Below are 21,385 nucleotides of genomic sequence, written 5' to 3' on the forward strand. Positions count from 1 at the left end.
GCATAATTTTTTAAAACAAGACCCATCGATCTTGAAAAAAATTTAAAACTGAAAGAAAAATGTGAATGGTAAAATTGTAATTCGGAAAAGTCCACTTTGAAAAAGGAATGGTTTTATTTTTGAAGTTTTTTTTCAGCCAATTCTTAAAAGAAGGTTACCGACTATAAAGTTTTTATGTACAAAATTAATTTCTCTTTGGAGTCCTTTTTATTTCGAAAGTATATCTTGTGAACTTAAAACGTTATCCCAATTTTAAAAGTGTGATACTTACTTTTGAAGACCAGTGTATATTGTTAACATCAATAATTCATAAGTCTGGTTTGCATTGTTGTACAAGGGCTGAACTTCATTAACATTCTGATTAGCCAGCCTGGGCTCAAGCTCTCTATATACTGATTGAGTGTTCCCTGTCAATTTAAAAAGAGTTGTAATGATTTTATGAAATTATCAAAATCTTTTGGAAGTTGTACAAACATAGCAAATTATGTTATACATTACCAATATAGATTTTTTTGAGCTGCTATCGATATAGCAGCGATTGTCCTTGATAAATATACTTATTTTATAGATGTCGCTGTCGTCGCTATCATCGACGGAGGCCAAGATAGAGGAGCAGGTCCCGGCGGAGGGGTACTTCTACCCGCAGACGAGCGTGCCGCAACACCACTACTATCATCACCCGATGTACCCGCACGCTACGCCCGGTAATGACAACTCTCCTATTTATTGCGATTTATGTGCGAGGCGGACTTGAACATTTCTGAATCATAGTACAATATATAACACCCTTTTAAAAGCATTAAAACGCGTGTTATTGTAACTTTGTTTTACATTAGTTTTTGGCGGCGGCGTTTCATGACCTTTTCGTAGAGGAGGTATTCACTGTAGACTAGTGGTTTTTGCCAAAATTTACTGACAGTGTTAATTTCACTAGTTACGGCGCCCTTCAGACCGAAACACTATAATGTTTACAAATTACTGTTTCACGGCAGAAATAGGCGCCGTTGTGGCACCCATAATCTAGCCGGCATCCTGTGCAAAGGATTCTCCCACTGGTAATATTATTTATTATTATATTTATACTACAGGTGCGTACCCGGGGACACCGTACGCAGGCATGCCAGTGGGACACGTGAGTGGAGTGTCTGCCGTCCCCGGAGTCCCTGGAATCCCTGGTGTTCCCGGAGTCCCAGGAGTCCCAGGCGACATGTACTCGTTCCCGCCTCCCATCATCCCACACTACAACCACAACGCGCGTCCCACCGCCACGCCACAGGTTAACTTTCATCATTTAACACTGCATTGTTTATACATTTAGAAATACATACACACATTGAACAGGTGAATGAGTTTGTGTATCTGGGTTCAAAGTTTACAAGAGATGGAATGTATGAGAGTGATATTGAAAGAAGAGTGAATGCAGGAAACATCGTTAATTGAGCTTCGCACTCCTTTGTGAACAGGCAGAAGGTGTCTAACAAGGCTCGCTGTGCATGAGGGGGTGTTGGTTCCAACACTCACGTACGGAAGTGAAAGCTGCGTATGGCAGAAGAAACATGAAAACAGAATAAATGCAGTTGAGATGAGGGCGTTGGGAAGTGTGATAGGAGTTAAACTGAGTGACAGGATAAGAAATAGTGAGATAAGGAAATGTTGCGGTCTGAAAGAAGATGTTGTGATAAAAATTGAGAAAGGTATGCTGAGATGGTTTGACTTTTTCGAGAGAATGAATGAAGAACGATTGACGAAAAAAGTGTATAAAGCCAATGTGAATGAAAGTGTTGGAAGGGGTAGACCTAGGCGGACGTTTCGAGATCAAATCAGGGACATCTTGAAAAAAGGCCAGGTCAAGAGTAATGGAAGTGGACGAAGCGAAACAAGTATGTAAAGATCGTAGCAAGTGGAAAGAAGTGGTCTCTGCCTACGCGCATAGGGACGCGAAAGAGGCGTGATTATATGTATGTAATACACACATGTTTGAAACTAAACACGCTTGATTATTGATTATGTATTGCCACCAGCTGTAATATTAGACTAGAATAATTAATCCCCAAATTAATGTAAGAAATAAAATAAAACTCTGAGTTGCTCCAAGTTCAGCTTGTCACAAGAAGTTACGTTTCAGTACTTTCTTTTCAATTTAAATTGGTTGAAAACGCCAAATTCATAGTAGCAAAAACAAGGCGTCTATGACCAAAATGGTGACTAAAGAAGTGGAATTCATTGAATAAACACCTAAAATATAAATCTTTTATTTCACGTACACTAAAATCTGTTTTTTATTACCAATAAATAATTTTGTTGAGTGAGTTTTAAAGATTAACCTATAAATAAAACGTTCCCACGACATTTTCAATGACGTAAAATCACAAATTAGTGTTCTTTTTATTTCTTGCATAAAAGTGCAACATTGTTTGTGAATTGCTGAATGCTTGTTTGTAATGTTATTTGTTGTATCAAATTGTCGATTAACAATTGCTATCTTGATATTGGATGCTACTATTTTCATTATTTTACCGCACAGTTAAACCACGCCTATTTAGCTTCAAAATAGTGTGATGGTATACCCTTAAATGACTGCACACTCTTTCAACAGGAGTCAGACAACCCGCACTACCCGACGATAAGCTGCGTGATAGAACGAGTGACTTCAGAGCTGAAGCAGATCCTTAAGAAGGACTTCAACAAAAAGATGGTGGAGAGTACCGCGTTCAAGAGCTTCGAGCTGTGGTGGGACGAGCAGAGCAGGAAGAGCAGAGCTAAGCCCGCGAAGGAAGCGGGGCAGCCGCTGCAGGTCAGTGTGCTATATAGCGATCAGCTAATTAAGGACGGCATCCAAGCATTTTCTATGGAATGAAATAAATGATTACTTCAAATCCATGCCTTTTGCAACACCAATCACAAGAGTAGTACCTTCCTTTTTCGAAGACACACATGCCATATCGACCTGGAAAACCGCCAAGTGATTTTAGTTTGTTTGTGTGTGAAAATTTCTTGAATTTCACAGGAATTCCTTAGTCCAAAAGTCTTACTAACATAATATTATTAATGACTGTACCAAATTCCTTCTAAAACTATTTTTCTTCATACTATTTGTCAAATGTTAACCTTAATAGGTGAGCTCTCTTTGTTAGTTTTGAACAACACATCCTGATGGAAGGATGATAAAAAGCCTAAATCTGTAGGTTTGATTTCTGATGAAAATCTATATAAAACACTGTTTTAGGACATTTCGAACAAGAAAGAAGAATCAGTGGACTCCATAAAGTCTATCATGGAATCTCGTGAGATACTGGAGCTAGGTGCCTACGGTGCGGGCATCGGTCTGGGGCTGCGTGCCACTATTCCTAAAATGCCGAGCTTCCGACGCAAGAGAATCCCCTCGCCGGTCCTCATGGATGAGGACTCCTCGAAAAGGCTCAGCGATCAGGTTTGTTTTTGTACATTAAATGCACTCGTATAGCTGTATGAGATCTATAACAATACATCGACTGTCACCACTTTAGAACGGGACATACATTTTACAATATTAACATTTTGTTCCTGTTGTAGTGTCAATATGTACGCTGTTTACGGTCAAAATGCATCTATTTGCAGACCCTAGTATAGATATTAAATAGTGCTGAACGTAAAAAAATTGTTTTGGCTCAAGTAATAACGTTTCACATTCAAGACCACAACTCTAACACTTACAGTATCCCTGATCATTTTGTCTTTTTACCTTAATCCAGGAGGAGATAGTCCAAAACTCTGATGAGGAGAAGGAAGTGCCAAGCAGTCCTCGAAACAGGAATGTGGGCTCGTACCTGTCTACGAGAAGAAGGCACTCCACCAGCTCTTCCAGGTTGGTCAAATATATAGCAACATACTGCAGCATAGATGCAGCAGATGGTTTGGTCTAATGATAGACATTAAGAATTATTATTTATTTACTTTATTAGGACCAATAAACAGTTACACAATAATATTTTTAAACTATAACTAATACATATAAACCTTAATTATTAATTGTGAAACCAACTACCATTAGCCACAAATAAATTATATAAACAAAAAAATAATATTTATGTGCTTAGTAACAATTAAAATAGAAAAGAGAAAAAAAGATCAAAGCATAGAAAAAAGATCAAAGCATGAGAAAAAAGATCAAAGCATTAAATTAACATTATTATATTATTAATTAGCAATTATTTCATGGATTTTGGCGATAAATTTGCAATTGATACGTGTTGCCTAAAATGTAGTTACATATAAAGTATACACATATATTCACCTTTTCGTTGTTCAAAATCTGATTTCTGAACGTTATTTAAGGTGCCATCTCCACGAGCGAGAGAATTCGCGGCATTATTATCGTTGTGTCACGTATTTCTACGAGGGGAGGTCAAAAAGTTCGCGGAATGACTGGGAAAAAAGATGAAATGATACATTATGTTATTTTTCCTTTTCAATATATTCCCCCTTAACACGAATACATTTTTGGGATCTGGCATATAACTTATTAATACCGTCGAAAAAATAGGTTTTGTCTTGGGCGTCAAAATACGCCGAAATCGCCGACTTGACTTCATCATCGTCTCTAAATTTTTTTCCACGCAGCTCTTTCTTCATCTTTGGGAATAAATAAAAATCGCTAGGGGCCAGGTCTGGACTGTAGGGTGGATGGCGTAGTTGTTCAAAACCGCATCGATGAATGGCAGCCGTCGCAACATGACTCGTGTGAACGGGCGCGTTGTCGTGCAAAAGGAGTACACCTTTTGTCAGTTTTCCTCTTCTTTTTTCTTTAATAGCTTCTTTTAATCGGTCCAATAGGGAAGCGTAGTACTCTCCCGTTATAGAAACACCACGTTCTTTATAATCGATCAAAAGAATACCTTCAGTATCCCAAAAAATAGTCGCCATGATCTTTCCGGCCGATTGCGACACTTTAAATTTTTTTGGGGGTGGTGTGCCTTTTTTGTGCCACTGCATCGACTCCTGCTTTGACTCAGGCTCATAGTGGTGAACCCAAGTTTCATCACCGGTTACAATTCGGGCCATAATTTCTTCCCTAACTTCTCCACAGCGGTCCAAATACTCGCGGGAACAGTTGACGCGCTCACGTTTTTGCAGCGGCGTGAGCATTCTCGGGACCCACCTTGAACACACTTTACTCATGCCAAGATGTTGATGAAGAATATTTAAAATTGTGGTTTCTGATACTCCAACTGATGCTGCAAGTTGTTTCTTCTTCAACCTTCCGTCTTCCAATACAAGTTTTTCAACTTTTTCAATGATTTCCGGCGTAGTGGCCTCAATGGGCCGTCCAGGTCGAGGATCATCTTCAATTGACTCCCTTCCTTGCTTGAAAAGGCCGTGCCATTTGTAAATCATGGTTTTACCAGGAGCAGAGTCTCCGTAAACAGCTAACATCTCTTGCAAAATAGTTTGAGGCGTTTTTCCTTGTTTGGTGAGGAACTTTACGACGGCGCGATGTTCAATTTTCTCCATAGTGGCTAGTTTGTTCCCGATTTACTTGTTCACTCGTTTGTAACTCGAAAGCTAATGACCCAATTAGGCTAGAAATTGGCATATATAGTAATTATGAGTTACTCAAGTAGCGGCTACCTGGAGGAGCGACCTCACCCCCGCCAACCCCGCCATTCCGCGAACTTTTTGACCGCCCCTCGTATATACTCTCTATGAACGCGCGATTCTGTTAAGAGTGGTCGCGTGACGTTACGCTTGCATAATACTCGCTCGTTCGTGGAGACAATAGAAGCGCTGACTCGTCGCGATACTCTTGCTCTTGGACACAACAATAATTACTTGGATTCAAAATCTACACTTATATCCACGGACGAGTAAAAAAAGAAGGACTCCGCGCCGTGATATTAGCAACTGAAGCACCGTTATGCTAGTGTGTGTGCGGTTACGGGGGATACTAGTTACACAATTTTTTCTCCCTTAAATAATCATATATGGCCACAAATACTTATAAAGTATCGTTTTTATACTTTTTCACAACGCACGACGGCATTTTTAAAATATTTTATTGAGACGCAAACTGATCTGACAATTCTCATAATGGCCGCCTATCGGCCTGTAGTAGTGTAAGTGTGTGCGTGGGGCTATATATTTACACGTTAATCGGCTTGTTTTGGTGCTACACTGTTATGTAAGGTGACACGGAGTCCTTATTTTTTTACTTGTCCGTGCTTATATCAACATTGATGCAAATAATAATTTGAAAGAGTTGATTACAGATCTTCGTCGTCTTCGTCGCGGTCGTCGTGGTCGGAGTCTGCGTCTCGCCCCGCCGCGCCCCGGATATACTCCGACACGGATGACTCCGACCTCGACGAGGCACAGGTAACCACAATGTTAATTAAAAGTTTAAGTCATACGGTGACGCAAGGATACGATGTAGCTATTTCTGCCGTGAAGCAGAAATGTTTAAGCATTACTGTGTTTCAGTCTGAAGGGCGCCGCAGCTAGTGAAATTACTGGGCAAATGAGACTTGACATCTTACGTCTCAAAGTGACGGGCGCAGTTGTAGTGCCGCTCAATTTTTGGTTTTTTCAATAATCTTGAGAGGCACTGCATTGTAATGGGCAGGGCGTATCAATTACCATCAGCTGAACCTCCTGCTCGTCTCGTCCCGTATTTTCATTAATATAAAAAAAATATGTATCAAATTAATTGGAACTAGACAATTGGGCTGGATGTCAGAATTAATATTAAATGACGAAGATGAAAAAATTCAAAAAAAGACCCTGTTCTGAATAATTTAGATTCATAAAATATTCAATAAAAAGTGAAGAATACAGCAATGGGCATTGTTAACTAAAACACAAACCAGACTGAATTGCGCCACGGCTCAATAAACATCAACGCGAATGAGTCTCGTGCCAGAATTCGGCGAGCCAACATCTCTTGAGAATACCTCGTGTAGAGGCGAAACACGTGTGGAATTGATTGAAGATGAATCTTAGCGGAATTTAAAGTCAAGAAGACTCACGACATTTGAATACACATGATACTTGAAGATTTATTTGGCGTCGATAGTTAGATAAAAATTCAATTATTTGCCTTACAACTTATTTTATATATTGTGTAATGAAGTTTTTTTTGGAAATAGTTGAAGTGTACCGGAATTATTGAAAATAAATACAAACACTACACAAATGAGGATCCTTTAAAAAAGAAATCAATATAACATTTTTACATTTCAGTATGAGCAATTCAAAGTCGTGTCAAACAAGGAAAGACTGCGTCGGGTATACTCCTCATCGTCAGACAGTGAAGAAGAATTGCGAAGAAGAGGTACGTTTCTTCCATCAATTGGAACGCCGATTAAAGGCTAATTTTAAGGAACGTATACAGTAATGAAGTTTAGTGCTACTGCACTAAACTACTGAACTGTTCGCTTCTTCACTGAGAATTTTCGGCATTCGCATGAAATCATCTAGAAATTTCGCGGATTATTAATTACGCCAATATAAGGGCCCTGCATAGGCTTGTTGTCGTATACACCGTTCTAATCATGCTACAGCATAAATATGTCCTCCAGACCAGGTGCTTATAATAGCTAATATCCATGATGCAAGAAGTCAAAGTCAAAGTTTTAATTAATTCCATTGGGAGTTCATCGTCTACTATATGCTGGTTCCTTTTAGTGTTTCGTTCTTTCCGCTACAGAATCTGACTCATTGAGCCTTATGATATGTTTTCTTTGTCTGTGGTGTCTGGTAAAATTTCTGAGCTGTGTTTAAAGAGAGCATCTCCTCACTATGTTTGATTAAAGCCTCTAAGAAGTTTCTTTGACTGTCTTTGGCCTTTGTATCTTGTAATTTGATCTGGTTTCTTAACCAGATATAGCGATGAATTTTTGTGGTGTACCACAACCGTGATAATCCACAAACGATTTTGTGCAGCATGCACTCTTGACTATCGCTGGAAGTGACCTCAATGGGTTGGAGACGAAGGGGGCAGGTGGTTCCCTCCCGCCGGAGTAGCTTGCCGCAGGGTCAGGTCGTCTCTGGCTTTCTCGCTGCCGCATAGGTAGGTCGCCGCAGAAGCAGGGGTTTCTCGTAGTAATAAAACTCCTGGGTACTTTTTGAGAGTTTCCTTTATTCTTTGTTGTTACTTCTTCTAGTGGTACTGCGGTACTGGATGATTTTTGGACACCTGATTCTTCCGCGTAGGCCCTTACGGGCCTCGGTGTAACTGTTCGGGGCGACGGCCCCTTTCAGTGGTATAAACGCCGCCTGCAACTACAGTCGGGGCATTGGGTGGGACCGGTTGGTCCATGGTGTCATGTCCGGTGGTATCCTGCTGCAGTGCGATCGAGCCCGCGTAGTGTCGCGAGCGATTTGCGGACTGCGGCAGGGTGGTAGTTCCGTGTTTGGCTTGCACCCGCCGTTCAGCGAGGTCGAGCCCACCGGTACACTAGCAGCGGCGAGGAAGAAGACGTGTCCTAGGAGACTAGGTCATGTGGTAGTCCTCTAATATCCGGCGGTCGTCGATGGTATGGCGCGATGCCACGCAAATGCTGGGGTTGCGCTCCATCGGCGCGCGATCACAGGTGCTCAGGCGACGAACGAAGTCGTCCAGGCTCTCCATGCGCAGGTCTCTGGAGATAACCTGATTCCGTTCAAAGCGTGGTGCTCCGGAGATGGTGCGGAGCGCCAGTGACTGCTGTGCTCGCAACGACTTGCGACCCGTCTCACTTGTCAGCGCAAACCAGGCTGGGGCCGCGTAGGTGAGTCGCGTGCGAACGTACGCCTTGTATGCGCACAACTTCGTACGGAGAGGCAGGTGGGACGCCAGCACGGGGCGGAGAACGTTCCGTGCGGCGCGCGTTTGGGCGACCACGGTCTTAACATGGGGCCGCATCGAGAGGGTCATGTCGATGCTCACGCCGAGGTATTTGGCCTTCGGGGACCATTCGACGGTCTCGCCCATGAGTGACACCGGGGGCGGCGTTAGGCGCGCCCGCCCGATGGAAATCGCCTGAGTCTTCCCCACGTTGACCTTGAGTCTCCAATCCTTCAGCCAGGTTGGAAGCGCGTCCTTTGCTCGCTGCGTCTGCATGCGGGGCATTCAGCGATGATTTTTCCCGGTTCTATGGCAATTTATAGCCATTTCGCCCGAGCGTCCGGCTCTCTAATAGGCTGCCCCGCTGTGCTTCGAACGATCAACCAATCAGAGAAAGCGTCATCCCCCGCATACCTCACAATTTTTTATTATTTACGTTATTTATCTATTTACATTTATAAAATATAATTGTAATAAACATTTAACTAAACATTATTTACAGTATTTAGAGTAAACATAATTTTAAGGTGTATATACTAATTAGTAACTATATCATAAACGGGTATTAATATTATTTCAAGTATTCTATTATTCTATTCCTAGTTTTGTTCTATTTAACCATTACATTTACTACATAAACAGTATAAGAAACCCTTAAAGAACAATAAAGTAATTTCTATCGCTATAAAAAGTAATATTAGCAATTATTATTCTAATGGTTATTACGCAGCAACAAGTAAGAACTGTTATTTATAAGTTTCTACAATTTATACAAACAGGAATCTTATAAAACAATTAAAATCATAAGATTATGTTAAAATTAACAACTAATTATAATAATAGAAACAATAATGAAAGTGTGAGCGAACATAGCCCAAGTAGGGCTCAAATTCGGGTGGGTATCGCTAGTATTTAGCCAATACAGAGATTACTATTTAATTATAATATGTGATGTTGACTCTCGCGCTCGAAAGTAAATATAATTATTATATTGACGAGACGTTGTTCTGCAGAGGTTTTCCAATCTTATGTAGGGAGGTCTTTGTGTTTGACTCTTGCAGTGTCCATGCACCCATCCTAACCACAGATTAAATTCGAAGATTTCTTAAGATACCCGCTAATAAATATCATATTAAATCATACTTATTTCGTAGCTGCACAATTATAATAAATATAATAATAGTTTTCGCACAACATTATCTACTCGTACTTACATATTACGTACGGTACGTACTCAGAACTGAGACGCGCTTAGAGAGCAGACGCCATTTTCATGCTGCTTAAGTTACTCATTGCTGCAAGGTCGAGGACCAACTTTAGAAGGCCAAAATTACTAACAACTCGCACGATATCAGAATAAAGAATTACCGAATTATTTGCCTCATTATTTTCCTAGCTATTCGATTTAGGTTTTTATTGTCGTAAGAGTTTATTCATCTTTGTTTGAGAGGACTCTTTCTTTGATCAAATAAAAAAAAAGAAAATATGTATGTACGAATGTAATAAAACCGGCACGCAAAGTGGTAATCGATTGTCAACCGGTTAAATGTCTACCTCGAGGCTATCCCGTTCACCAGTAGTTATGTTTTCGTACCTAAAGCGTTGAGCGACCCACGCTTGTCCTAGTGTGAACCTAAGTGAATCCGACTTAGATCAGATTCGCCATTGTTATTATTGTTGTTGTTTAGAAAGTATCGATAAATGAAAATTTTACTTACGACATCTGACACACAGTTGAAGTTTCCTTGTCATCTCATGTTCATTCTTTCAATTGGCATTAGAACTCTCAAACTTTAAATTAAAAGAAACTGATAACCCGTTTACAAATGCATAAAAATCGTTAAAAATGCAAGTTTATAAGCTTATTTAAATATATTACAGAGAAAACTCCCATACCTCCTGTGGAAGCTTCGCCGGACGATCGGCTGGGATCTCCAATTTTGTCTCCAGAGCCTCCTCGAGACCTGATGCTGGACAGGGTTTACTCCGACTCAGAGGAGGAGAGAGAGTATCAGGTACCATATTATTCTTTGTGACACAGCTTATTGCCTTCTTGAATCTTCTTGAACTTCAGAGCGGCATGTCCATTCTGCCATATAATCTCCAAAGAACTACTTATCCTGATTTCACTGCAACCTCCTCTAACATATTTCAGAGCCTATGTCAGTATCTGTTAACATGAGTTTATACTCTCTGTACTTTCTAGGAGAAGAGAAGGCGGAACACGGAGTACATGGCGCAAATCGAACGTGAATTCCTGGAGGAGCAGAGACAGATGACTGAGATTGAGAAAGAGAGAGACAAACCGCCCGATGAGAGGTAATGACAGGAGACAATACAGTTTATATCGTTAATTCTCATACTTTTACAAGGAGTCAGGCACTCATTATCATAATTTGTCACAAACTGATTACTATACTGATATTCACACCAAGATACCAGTTGCATTTCACATACACGTTCCAGATGTAAGTAAAACACTTCTTTCTAGTATAATACTCGCTGAAGTATCACTTGCTATAGTCGCACTGAATATTGTCGCAGGAATGTTCGCTCAGTGGGAGAATGAATAAATAAATCAAGTGCGCATATACCCCTCAGGATTATTCTCGAATGATCTTGAACAGAGTAGTAGAAAATAAGTAAAATCTAGAATTTTATGAATATTCATCATAATACTGCTCCCCTCTATTATGCTCGTCTCGAGCATTACTTGACCCATGAAAACCCTTCAATTGTTAATCAAAATTAATTATTTTCACAACTCATGAATTTAGGTTTAGGTATTATAAAGGTCAAAATCACTATTGATGTTTTTTCCTTTACCAACGCTAACTATATACGAGTATATTGTCGGAATATACAGAGAATCCACTAGCAGTCCTATATTGCTGTCTATTTTCACACTGAGGTGTGTGAACTGATTATTTGTTTGTATTACATGTCTCTTTCTATTTAATTGGAATGAGTACAGTAATATAAATGTTCAACCGTTCAACAGTATACCTGACAAACCCGAGAGAAGTCCGAGCCCACTCAGGAATCATATCTCGTCTCCGGAGAGGAAACCGCCGGAGAATGCGCCCATCACCTCGGAGGAAGAGCCACTCGACGCTCGGCGGAAGAAAGATAGGAAAAAGAAGAAGAGAGATATGTCTGTTAGTGACAGTTACACGGATACGACCATCAGTGTCAATGGAGTCAAGGATGTGAGTCAAATTAAAATATTTTTATTCAGTGTTGGATAATTTGTATCACTTATTGAAAGTAATAAGTGATAATAATTCAAATAGGTATTATACCTCACCCTGAGAAGATTTTTTTTCTCTTTAATTAATTAGCTTGATAACGATGGAGCCCCCATTCACATGATTTTTACATTTTAATATTTGTAATAAACAAAAAAAATATTATTGACTCAAGCATATTTCACAGACGAATACTCTGAGTTGTCTTAAAAACATATGTGTGTGGGTTTGTCATCCGTGCTCCAATTAATTATAAATACTAGTAAATATTTGGTTAATAAGGCATTAGCAGAACTTTATTTGGATTTTCCTTGTAATCAATAAGTTTATAATTTTTTATTACAATTGTTATTGTTAATATACAGCAGTAGTGTAATAGTTATTTATGCAACTGTTGTGTAATAAGGGGTTTTAAAACACGAACGTGGATTTGATAATAGAATCACATGAGTGTTTTAATACCTAATTATCAACAGTTGCATACAAGACTTTATTACACCCAGAATATGAATCCTCTAAAAGATTCTGAAACAGTAAGCTTACTGCTAACATTGAAACACCAGGCCTAGCAGTAACCTAATATCATCCATTACTGATTATATACAAATAAACTAAGTATTAATGAAACAATTATTTATTTTAGTAGTAATTTACATTTTGTATAGTTCAATAATTAAAATTCACTCGAATATAATGTTCTTTTGCAGCGTTTAAATTGAATCGCTCATTTTTTGTAAACAAAACTATAAAAATATCGAAGAAAAATGGCGGGGATTTGAATAACCTACTTTTTTTTACGGCGCGCGACGTTCTGGTTGTGTGGAACGCGTGTAAACTAAAAATGTTCTTTTTTGAAATTCATATAGATACCACGCATCGAGCAATAAGAATGTGGCTGTCTGTTGAAACTCTTTGCGCATGAAGGGATCGAAAAAAAACATAGGAGTGTTGTTATGAAATTCAGTACAACATTACAACACTCGTTTGGATGATGTAATGGTTATTAGAACATTGGGTGTTTTAATGTTGGCAATAAGCTAACTGTTTCAGAATCTTTAATAGAGGATTTAAAGCATGGGTGTAGATAAACCAAATAAATAAATATATTACTAATTACCTCTATGTTTATACTAATAATAATATTGACATTGTGGTTTCAAAAATACTCAGCGATGCTGCGTTTGTAGTGAATAGGCTGGATGACCTAGTATCATATTGACGTCTTTCTCATCTCTCAAGTAACGAACTTCAAATCATAAAAAAATGTTTAATATGGTCTCTATTAAGCTCAGACAGGTCAGAAGTATGTTGTGTATGGTATGTGTATTGTGCGTGGTGGTATACTTCAGACGCACGAGCTCGAGGACCGGTCGGCCACGTCGACGCCCGAGTCGCAGGTGTCCCAGGCGTCGCAGGCGTCGCAGGTGGCGCTCGACCACTCGTACTGCCGCCCGCCCGCCTCCCCGCCGCGCGAGGACCCCGCCTCCAACCACCTGCACCACGACCATGGTGCGTACTGGCCCACACACACCGCGAGAGATTACTGTATAGGGTACCGGCTCTACCAGACTCGGAGCATTCTCGCTCGGGTGCCCGTCGTAGTATGGGGAGGGCACAGAACCGCGCTTGTCCAAAGACAAACGAGGGAGTAACACCACGGCACCCCGCTCCACGCTCAACTTGGACTTTTGCAATATCAGGGGAATTCACTCCAATTTAAACGCCGTCCACCACCACCTTGAGACGGAGGAGCCGGCGTAGTGTTTCCTTACGGACTCGACTTAGCGATTAGACTAGCGACAGTCAAAATAGTGCCAGAGAGTAGACAGGTCCCTACCCTCAAATTTGCCGAGACGGCGACAGCAGATATCCTCCCTAACGTACACACATACCCCGGCATGTGGCAAATAACTGTGCTCAATTTTGTTCCTGGGGTAGCGATACGGCACGGGCAATGCCGTATACACGGGCCATGCAGGTCTCTAGGAAAATCGCGACCAGTGCCGGGAGAAACTTGTGTCTTCTATCGAGTCCTCTCTTGAGAAGGTCGCGAAATGGGGCAAATTGACCTTGTCCAATTTAACCCCCAGAAGTCTCAAGTTTGCGCGTTTACCACTAAAACAACCCCATTTGTCGTATCACCGCTCTTCGACAACGCGTCCCTTACAGCCTCGCCTAGTATCGGAATTATGGGTCTCGATATCTCGAGCGATTGCCAATTCCGCGGCCATCTGGAGAGCAAAGCCAAATTAGCTTCGAAGAAACTAGGCGTCATAAATAGAGCACGGCAATACTTCAAGCCGGCCCACATTCTAGCGCTGTGCAAAGCGCAGGTCCGGCCTCATATGGAGTATTACTGTCATCTCTGGTCTGGCGCACCCCAGTATCAGTTCGATCCATTTGACGCATTTTACAGCTCGAATTGCCGACAATCTATCAGAGTTCACAGAGCACTGAGTCCTCGGGGACTCAGTGCTCTGTGAACGGCTGGATCACTAGGCGTTGCGAAGAGACATCGCTTCATTGTGTGTCTGCTGTTTCACCTGATTCCTGCCGCCGAATCCACCTTCGCACGACACGCCACAAGTTAGGATATCATCCCCACCATCTGGATGTGTGGCGGTCCTCCACAGTGCGGTTTTCAAGAAGCTTTCTTCCACGTACTACAAAGCTGTGGAATGTGCTTCCTTGTGCGGTGTTTCCGGGATGATACGGGAGGGTACCTTCAAAAAAAAAAAAGCGCGTACACCTTGCTTAAAGGCCGGCAGCGCTCCTGTGATTCCTCTGGTGTTGCAAGAGAATGTGGGCGGCGGTGATTACTTAACACCAGGTGACCCGTACGCTCGTTTGTACTCCTTTTCCATAAAAATTAAAAAATAAATTAAGGTGAGTAATAATAATAATAGTCACTTATAATTAATTAATTATAAGTCTCAAGGTGACGAGCGCAGTTGTAGTGCCGCTTAGAATATTTGGGTCTTTCAAGAATCCTAAGCGGCACTGCTTCGTAATGGGGAGGGCGTATCAATTACCATTAGCTGAACGTACGGCTCGTCTCTTCCCTTATTTTCATAAAAATATCATCCCTCTTGAACAGAATGCAGGGGAGCCACAGGTGAGCGCAATATGGGAATAACACGCATTTCCTTTTGATTTTCATGGATTTTTTTAAATAATCATAATTTGTGTTATGTGTGTTAACATATTTAATAATAATAATAAATTCTTTATTGCCATACAAATAATTACAAATATGAAATGAACAATTAGGATACGCGAACAAAAGGAAAAAGGAAAATGCTCAGCTTCACCTGACATGGAATCATGGATTTATATTTCCATGCAGCACTGTTTTTCAGCTATCTCCTCCTCCCTAAGGTATTGAGCGGGAGTGGATGTATTGTGTCTCCCCGATTACCTACTTAAGTTATCTTTTTTTATGAAATATAATATTAGAAAAAAAAAAGTGTTTTGATTACTCTTGCAAGTGTATGTAAGTGTGTGTGTGTGTGTGTGTGTGTGTGTGTGTGTATGTGTCTGTATGTATGTGTGTATGTGTGTGTTTGCGTATGTGCGTGAGTGTGAGCGTGTGTTTATGTCTGTACACAGAAAGAAAAAGTCTTTTAGAGAAAGATATTTCCAGTGGAAGTGGCTCAATTTCTCCGCAGCAAGTTGCTTTTTTAGTAGAGCAAAACGGTATTTTTTTTAAAGGACTCCATATTCATATGGATGTTTAGTAGTAGCTTTTTAAGCAGAAGCGGTATGTAGCAACGAGTCTGTGAAATACAGCAAATATTATTGGTATTTATAATGATACCATTATAATTAAAATGTTTATAATATTTAATTTCATCTCTCAGGGTATACGTGGATTACGGAACCGGAAGCGGGTGCGGTGATCACTACGGAAGACATCATATCGAAAGAGAAAACGAAGAGGCCCTACAAGCGGAAACACGAAACTAAGAAACTTGCAGAAATTCAGAATAAGTTAGTCTATTATTTTATGTTGTAACTAATATAAAGTGTGCTACGTGTATTGATTGCTTGTACCAATTGCAGATTGCACTCGACGGCGCACGTGCACTCCGGCGTCACGTTCGTGCCGCGGGACATGATGGCCGAGATGCAGGTCATGTACGAGTTCCTGACGCGCGGCGTGGACCGCGAGGACATCGAGTTCCTGCGGCGCGCCTACGACGCGCTGCTGGCCCAGGACGAGCAGGGCTACTGGCTCAACGACACGCACTGGGTGGAGCACCCGCCCACCGACCTGTGCTACACGCCGCCCAAGAAGCGCTCCAAGCGGCACACCAACATCTACGAGGATCTGCAGGTACCTACCTCTTATAATAACTACTCTCACCATCGAGCCAATATGTACAATCCTGCGGCGCGCCTACGACGCGCTGCTGGCCCAGGACGAGCAGGGCTACTGGCTCAACGACACGCACTGGGTGGAGCACCCGCCCACCGACCTGTGCTACACGCCGCCCAAGAAGCGCTCCAAGCGGCACACCAACATCTACGAGGATCTGCAGGTACCTACCTCTTATAATAACTACTCTCACCATCGAGCCAATATGTACAATCCTACGACGCGCTGCTGGCCCAGGACGAGCAGGGCTACTGGCTCAACGACACGCACTGGGTGGAGCACCCGCCCACCGACCTGTGCTACACGCCGCCCAAGAAGCGCTCCAAGCGGCACACCAACATCTACGAGGATCTGCAGGTACCTACCTCTTATAATAACTACTCTCACCATCGAGCCAATATGTACAATCCTGCGGCGCGCCTACGACGCGCTGCTGGCCCAGGACGAGCAGGGCTACTGGCTCAACGACACGCACTGGGTGGAGCACCCGCCCACCGACCTGTGCTACACGCCGCCCAAGAAGCGCTCCAAGCGGCACACCAACATCTACGAGGATCTGCAGGTACCTACCTCTTATAATAACTACTCTCACCATCGAGCCAATATGTACAATCCTGCGGCGCGCCTACGACGCGCTGCTGGCCCAGGACGAGCAGGGCTACTGGCTCAACGACACGCACTGGGTGGAGCACCCGCCCACCGACCTGTGCTACACGCCGCCCAAGAAGCGCTCCAAGCGGCACACCAACATCTACGAGGATCTGCAGGTACCTACCTCTTATAATAACTACTCTCACCATCGAGCCAATATGTACAATCCTGCGGCGCGCCTACGACGCGCTGCTGGCCCAGGACGAGCAGGGCTACTGGCTCAACGACACGCACTGGGTGGAGCACCCGCCCACCGACCTGTGCTACACGCCGCCCAAGAAGCGCTCCAAGCGGCACACCAACATCTACGAGGATCTGCAGGTACCTACCTCTTATAATAACTACTCTCACCATCGAGCCAATATGTACAATCCTGCGGCGCGCCTACGACGCGCTGCTGGCCCAGGACGAGCAGGGCTACTGGCTCAACGACACGCACTGGGTGGAGCACCCGCCCACCGACCTGTGCTACACGCCGCCCAAGAAGCGCTCCAAGCGGCACACCAACATCTACGAGGATCTGCAGGTACCTACCTCTTATAATAACTACTCTCACCATCGAGCCAATATGTACAATCCTACGACGCGCTGCTGGCCCAGGACGAGCAGGGCTACTGGCTCAACGACACGCACTGGGTGGAGCACCCGCCCACCGACCTGTGCTACACGCCGCCCAAGAAGCGCTCCAAGCGGCACACCAACATCTACGAGGATCTGCAGGTACCTACCTCTTATAATAACTACTCTCACCATCGAGCCAATATGTACAATCCTACGACGCGCTGCTGGCCCAGGACGAGCAGGGCTACTGGCTCAACGACACGCACTGGGTGGAGCACCCGCCCACCGACCTGTGCTACACGCCGCCCAAGAAGCGCTCCAAGCGGCACACCAACATCTACGAGGATCTGCAGGTACCTACCTCTTATAATAACTACTCTCACCATCGAGCCAATATGTACAATCCTGCGGCGCGCCTACGACGCGCTGCTGGCCCAGGACGAGCAGGGCTACTGGCTCAACGACACGCACTGGGTGGAGCACCCGCCCACCGACCTGTGCTACACGCCGCCCAAGAAGCGCTCCAAGCGGCACACCAACATCTACGAGGATCTGCAGGTACCTACCTCTTATAATAACTACTCTCACCATCGAGCCAATATGTACAATCCTACGACGCGCTGCTGGCCCAGGACGAGCAGGGCTACTGGCTCAACGACACGCACTGGGTGGAGCACCCGCCCACCGACCTGTGCTACACGCCGCCCAAGAAGCGCTCCAAGCGGCACACCAACATCTACGAGGATCTGCAGGTACCTACCTCTTATAATAACTACTCTCACCATCGAGCCAATATGTACAATCCTACGACGCGCTGCTGGCCCAGGACGAGCAGGGCTACTGGCTCAACGACACGCACTGGGTGGAGCACCCGCCCACCGACCTGTGCTACACGCCGCCCAAGAAGCGCTCCAAGCGGCACACCAACATCTACGAGGATCTGCAGGTACCTACCTCTTATAATAACTACTCTCACCATCGAGCCAATATGTACAATCCTGCGGCGCGCCTACGACGCGCTGCTGGCCCAGGACGAGCAGGGCTACTGGCTCAACGACACGCACTGGGTGGAGCACCCGCCCACCGACCTGTGCTACACGCCGCCCAAGAAGCGCTCCAAGCGGCACACCAACATCTACGAGGATCTGCAGGTACCTACCTCTTATAATAACTACTCTCACCATCGAGCCAATATGTACAATCCTACGACGCGCTGCTGGCCCAGGACGAGCAGGGCTACTGGCTCAACGACACGCACTGGGTGGAGCACCCGCCCACCGACCTGTGCTACACGCCGCCCAAGAAGCGCTCCAAGCGGCACACCAACATCTACGAGGATCTGCAGGTACCTACCTCTTATAATAACTACTCTCACCATCGAGCCAATATGTACAATCCTGCGGCGCGCCTACGACGCGCTGCTGGCCCAGGACGAGCAGGGCTACTGGCTCAACGACACGCACTGGGTGGAGCACCCGCCCACCGACCTGTGCTACACGCCGCCCAAGAAGCGCTCCAAGCGGCACACCAACATCTACGAGGATCTGCAGGTACCTACCTCTTATAATAACTACTCTCACCATCGAGCCAATATGTACAATCCTACGACGCGCTGCTGGCCCAGGACGAGCAGGGCTACTGGCTCAACGACACGCACTGGGTGGAGCACCCGCCCACCGACCTGTGCTACACGCCGCCCAAGAAGCGCTCCAAGCGGCACACCAACATCTACGAGGATCTGCAGGTACCTACCTCTTATAATAACTACTCTCACCATCGAGCCAATATGTACAATCCTACGACGCGCTGCTGGCCCAGGACGAGCAGGGCTACTGGCTCAACGACACGCACTGGGTGGAGCACCCGCCCACCGACCTGTGCTACACGCCGCCCAAGAAGCGCTCCAAGCGGCACACCAACATCTACGAGGATCTGCAGGTACCTACCTCTTATAATAACTACTCTCACCATCGAGCCAATATGTACAATCCTACGACGCGCTGCTGGCCCAGGACGAGCAGGGCTACTGGCTCAACGACACGCACTGGGTGGAGCACCCGCCCACCGACCTGTGCTACACGCCGCCCAAGAAGCGCTCCAAGCGGCACACCAACATCTACGAGGATCTGCAGGTACCTACCTCTTATAATAACTACTCTCACCATCGAGCCAATATGTACAATTTCGGGCCCTTCGATAGCTGTAGACCACTATTTTTAAATTTTAACATACTGACTGTTACCGAAATTTGTATACTAGAGGCTGGTTTATTTGTTAAAAAAATTTAAATTTATTCTGAACGACTGTTCTTTTTTTCCATCGCGTGATCCTACTAGACGTCGAGTACCCCCACATTACAAACACTTTGTACCAAAAAAGCTGTCATGCTATGTGTGTAAAAATATTTATCTACACCCATGCTTTAAATCCTCTATTAAAGATTCTGAAACAGTTAGCTTATTGCCAACATTAAAACGCCCAAAGTTCTAATAACCATTACATCACCCAAAAGAGTGTTGTAATGTTGTTCTGAATTTCATAACAACACTCCTATGTTTATTTTTCCCTTCATGCTCAAAGAGTTTCAACATACAGCCACACTCTTATTGCTCGATGCGTGGTATCTGTATGAATTTAAAAAAAGAACATTTTCGTTTACGCGCGCTCCACACTCCCAGAACGTCGCACGCTATTAAAAAAACTAGGTTATTCGAATCCCCGCCATTTTTCTTCGATATTTTTATTGTTTGTTAACAAAAAATGAGCGATTCATTTTAAACGCTGCAAAAGAACATTATATTCGAGTGAATTTTAATTATTGCACTATACAAAATGTAAATTACTACTAAAATAAATAATTGTTTCATTAATACTTATTTTATTTGTATGTAATCAGTAACGAATTATATTAGGTTACTACTAGGACTGGTGTTTTAATGTTAGCAGTAAGCTAACTGTTCCAGAATATTTTAGAGGATTCATATTCTGGGTGTAATAAAGTCTTGTATGCAACTGTTAATAATTAGGTATTAAAACACTCATGTGATACTATTATCACACTCGGCTTCGCCTCGTGAGATAAATCCACATTCGTGTTTTAATACCCCTTATAACACAACAGTTGCATAAATAACTATTAATAAATTACCAAAAGAAATAAGAGAGGAGAGAGTGTTAAATAGATTTAAATTTAAATTATTAACACTATTAAAGAAATATTGTTGAAAATATACTTCTTTTGGTGCGATGGAGAAAAATGATGAGAGTGAATTTTTACGATACGCGCGCACACCGACACCTGAAATCTACATCGTGAAGTTAGTTCTAGGTGGCATGAAAATCGATTACTATGTTCAAGTTTTATATTCTAGTATTTTTATATTTAGAACATGTGTTTCGTAACAGTACAATTAAACAGTGTGAATAAATAAATATTATTTTGGTGTTTTTATTAAATCAATTTCATATACGACGGTGATATTATTTACTAATAATTTATTGGTATATCTATATAAAGGGTGTTTTTTTAAGCCCGATATAACTTGAAATTGTAAAAAATAACACAAAAAATTAAATTGTAATCGAATTTTTTTTTTTATTCGAAAGATCAATACGTGACATTAACATTTGAAAATGATTTCGGGCATATGGGCACCGCGGCTGTTCTTGACGAAGCGCATTCTGGACGTCCAATTTTGGGCCACTTTTTCGAGCACTGCTGGCCGTATGTCACGAATAACACGAACA

General features: G+C 43.1%; 1 protein-coding gene across 1 annotated transcript in view; it reads left to right on the forward strand.

Moving 5' to 3' along the window:
* LOC126975733 (histone-lysine N-methyltransferase SETD1) overlaps positions 1–21,385 on the forward strand; it is a 53,620-nt gene that overhangs the window by 19,936 nt on the left and 12,299 nt on the right. Inside the window, exons 12-24 of the mRNA XM_050823739.1 lie at positions 569–704; positions 1,089–1,276; positions 2,597–2,794; positions 3,227–3,430; positions 3,732–3,844; positions 6,246–6,351; positions 7,216–7,306; positions 10,682–10,815; positions 11,007–11,119; positions 11,802–12,009; positions 13,398–13,557; positions 15,909–16,038; positions 16,111–16,384. Coding sequence (XP_050679696.1) covers positions 569–704; positions 1,089–1,276; positions 2,597–2,794; positions 3,227–3,430; positions 3,732–3,844; positions 6,246–6,351; positions 7,216–7,306; positions 10,682–10,815; positions 11,007–11,119; positions 11,802–12,009; positions 13,398–13,557; positions 15,909–16,038; positions 16,111–16,384 — 2,055 coding nt within the window. The remainder of the gene's footprint in view (positions 1–568; positions 705–1,088; positions 1,277–2,596; positions 2,795–3,226; positions 3,431–3,731; positions 3,845–6,245; positions 6,352–7,215; positions 7,307–10,681; positions 10,816–11,006; positions 11,120–11,801; positions 12,010–13,397; positions 13,558–15,908; positions 16,039–16,110; positions 16,385–21,385) is intronic.

Source organism: Leptidea sinapis, chromosome 37, assembly GCF_905404315.1.
Source record: "Leptidea sinapis chromosome 37, ilLepSina1.1, whole genome shotgun sequence".
NCBI classification, from domain to species: Eukaryota; Metazoa; Arthropoda; class Insecta; order Lepidoptera; family Pieridae; genus Leptidea; species Leptidea sinapis.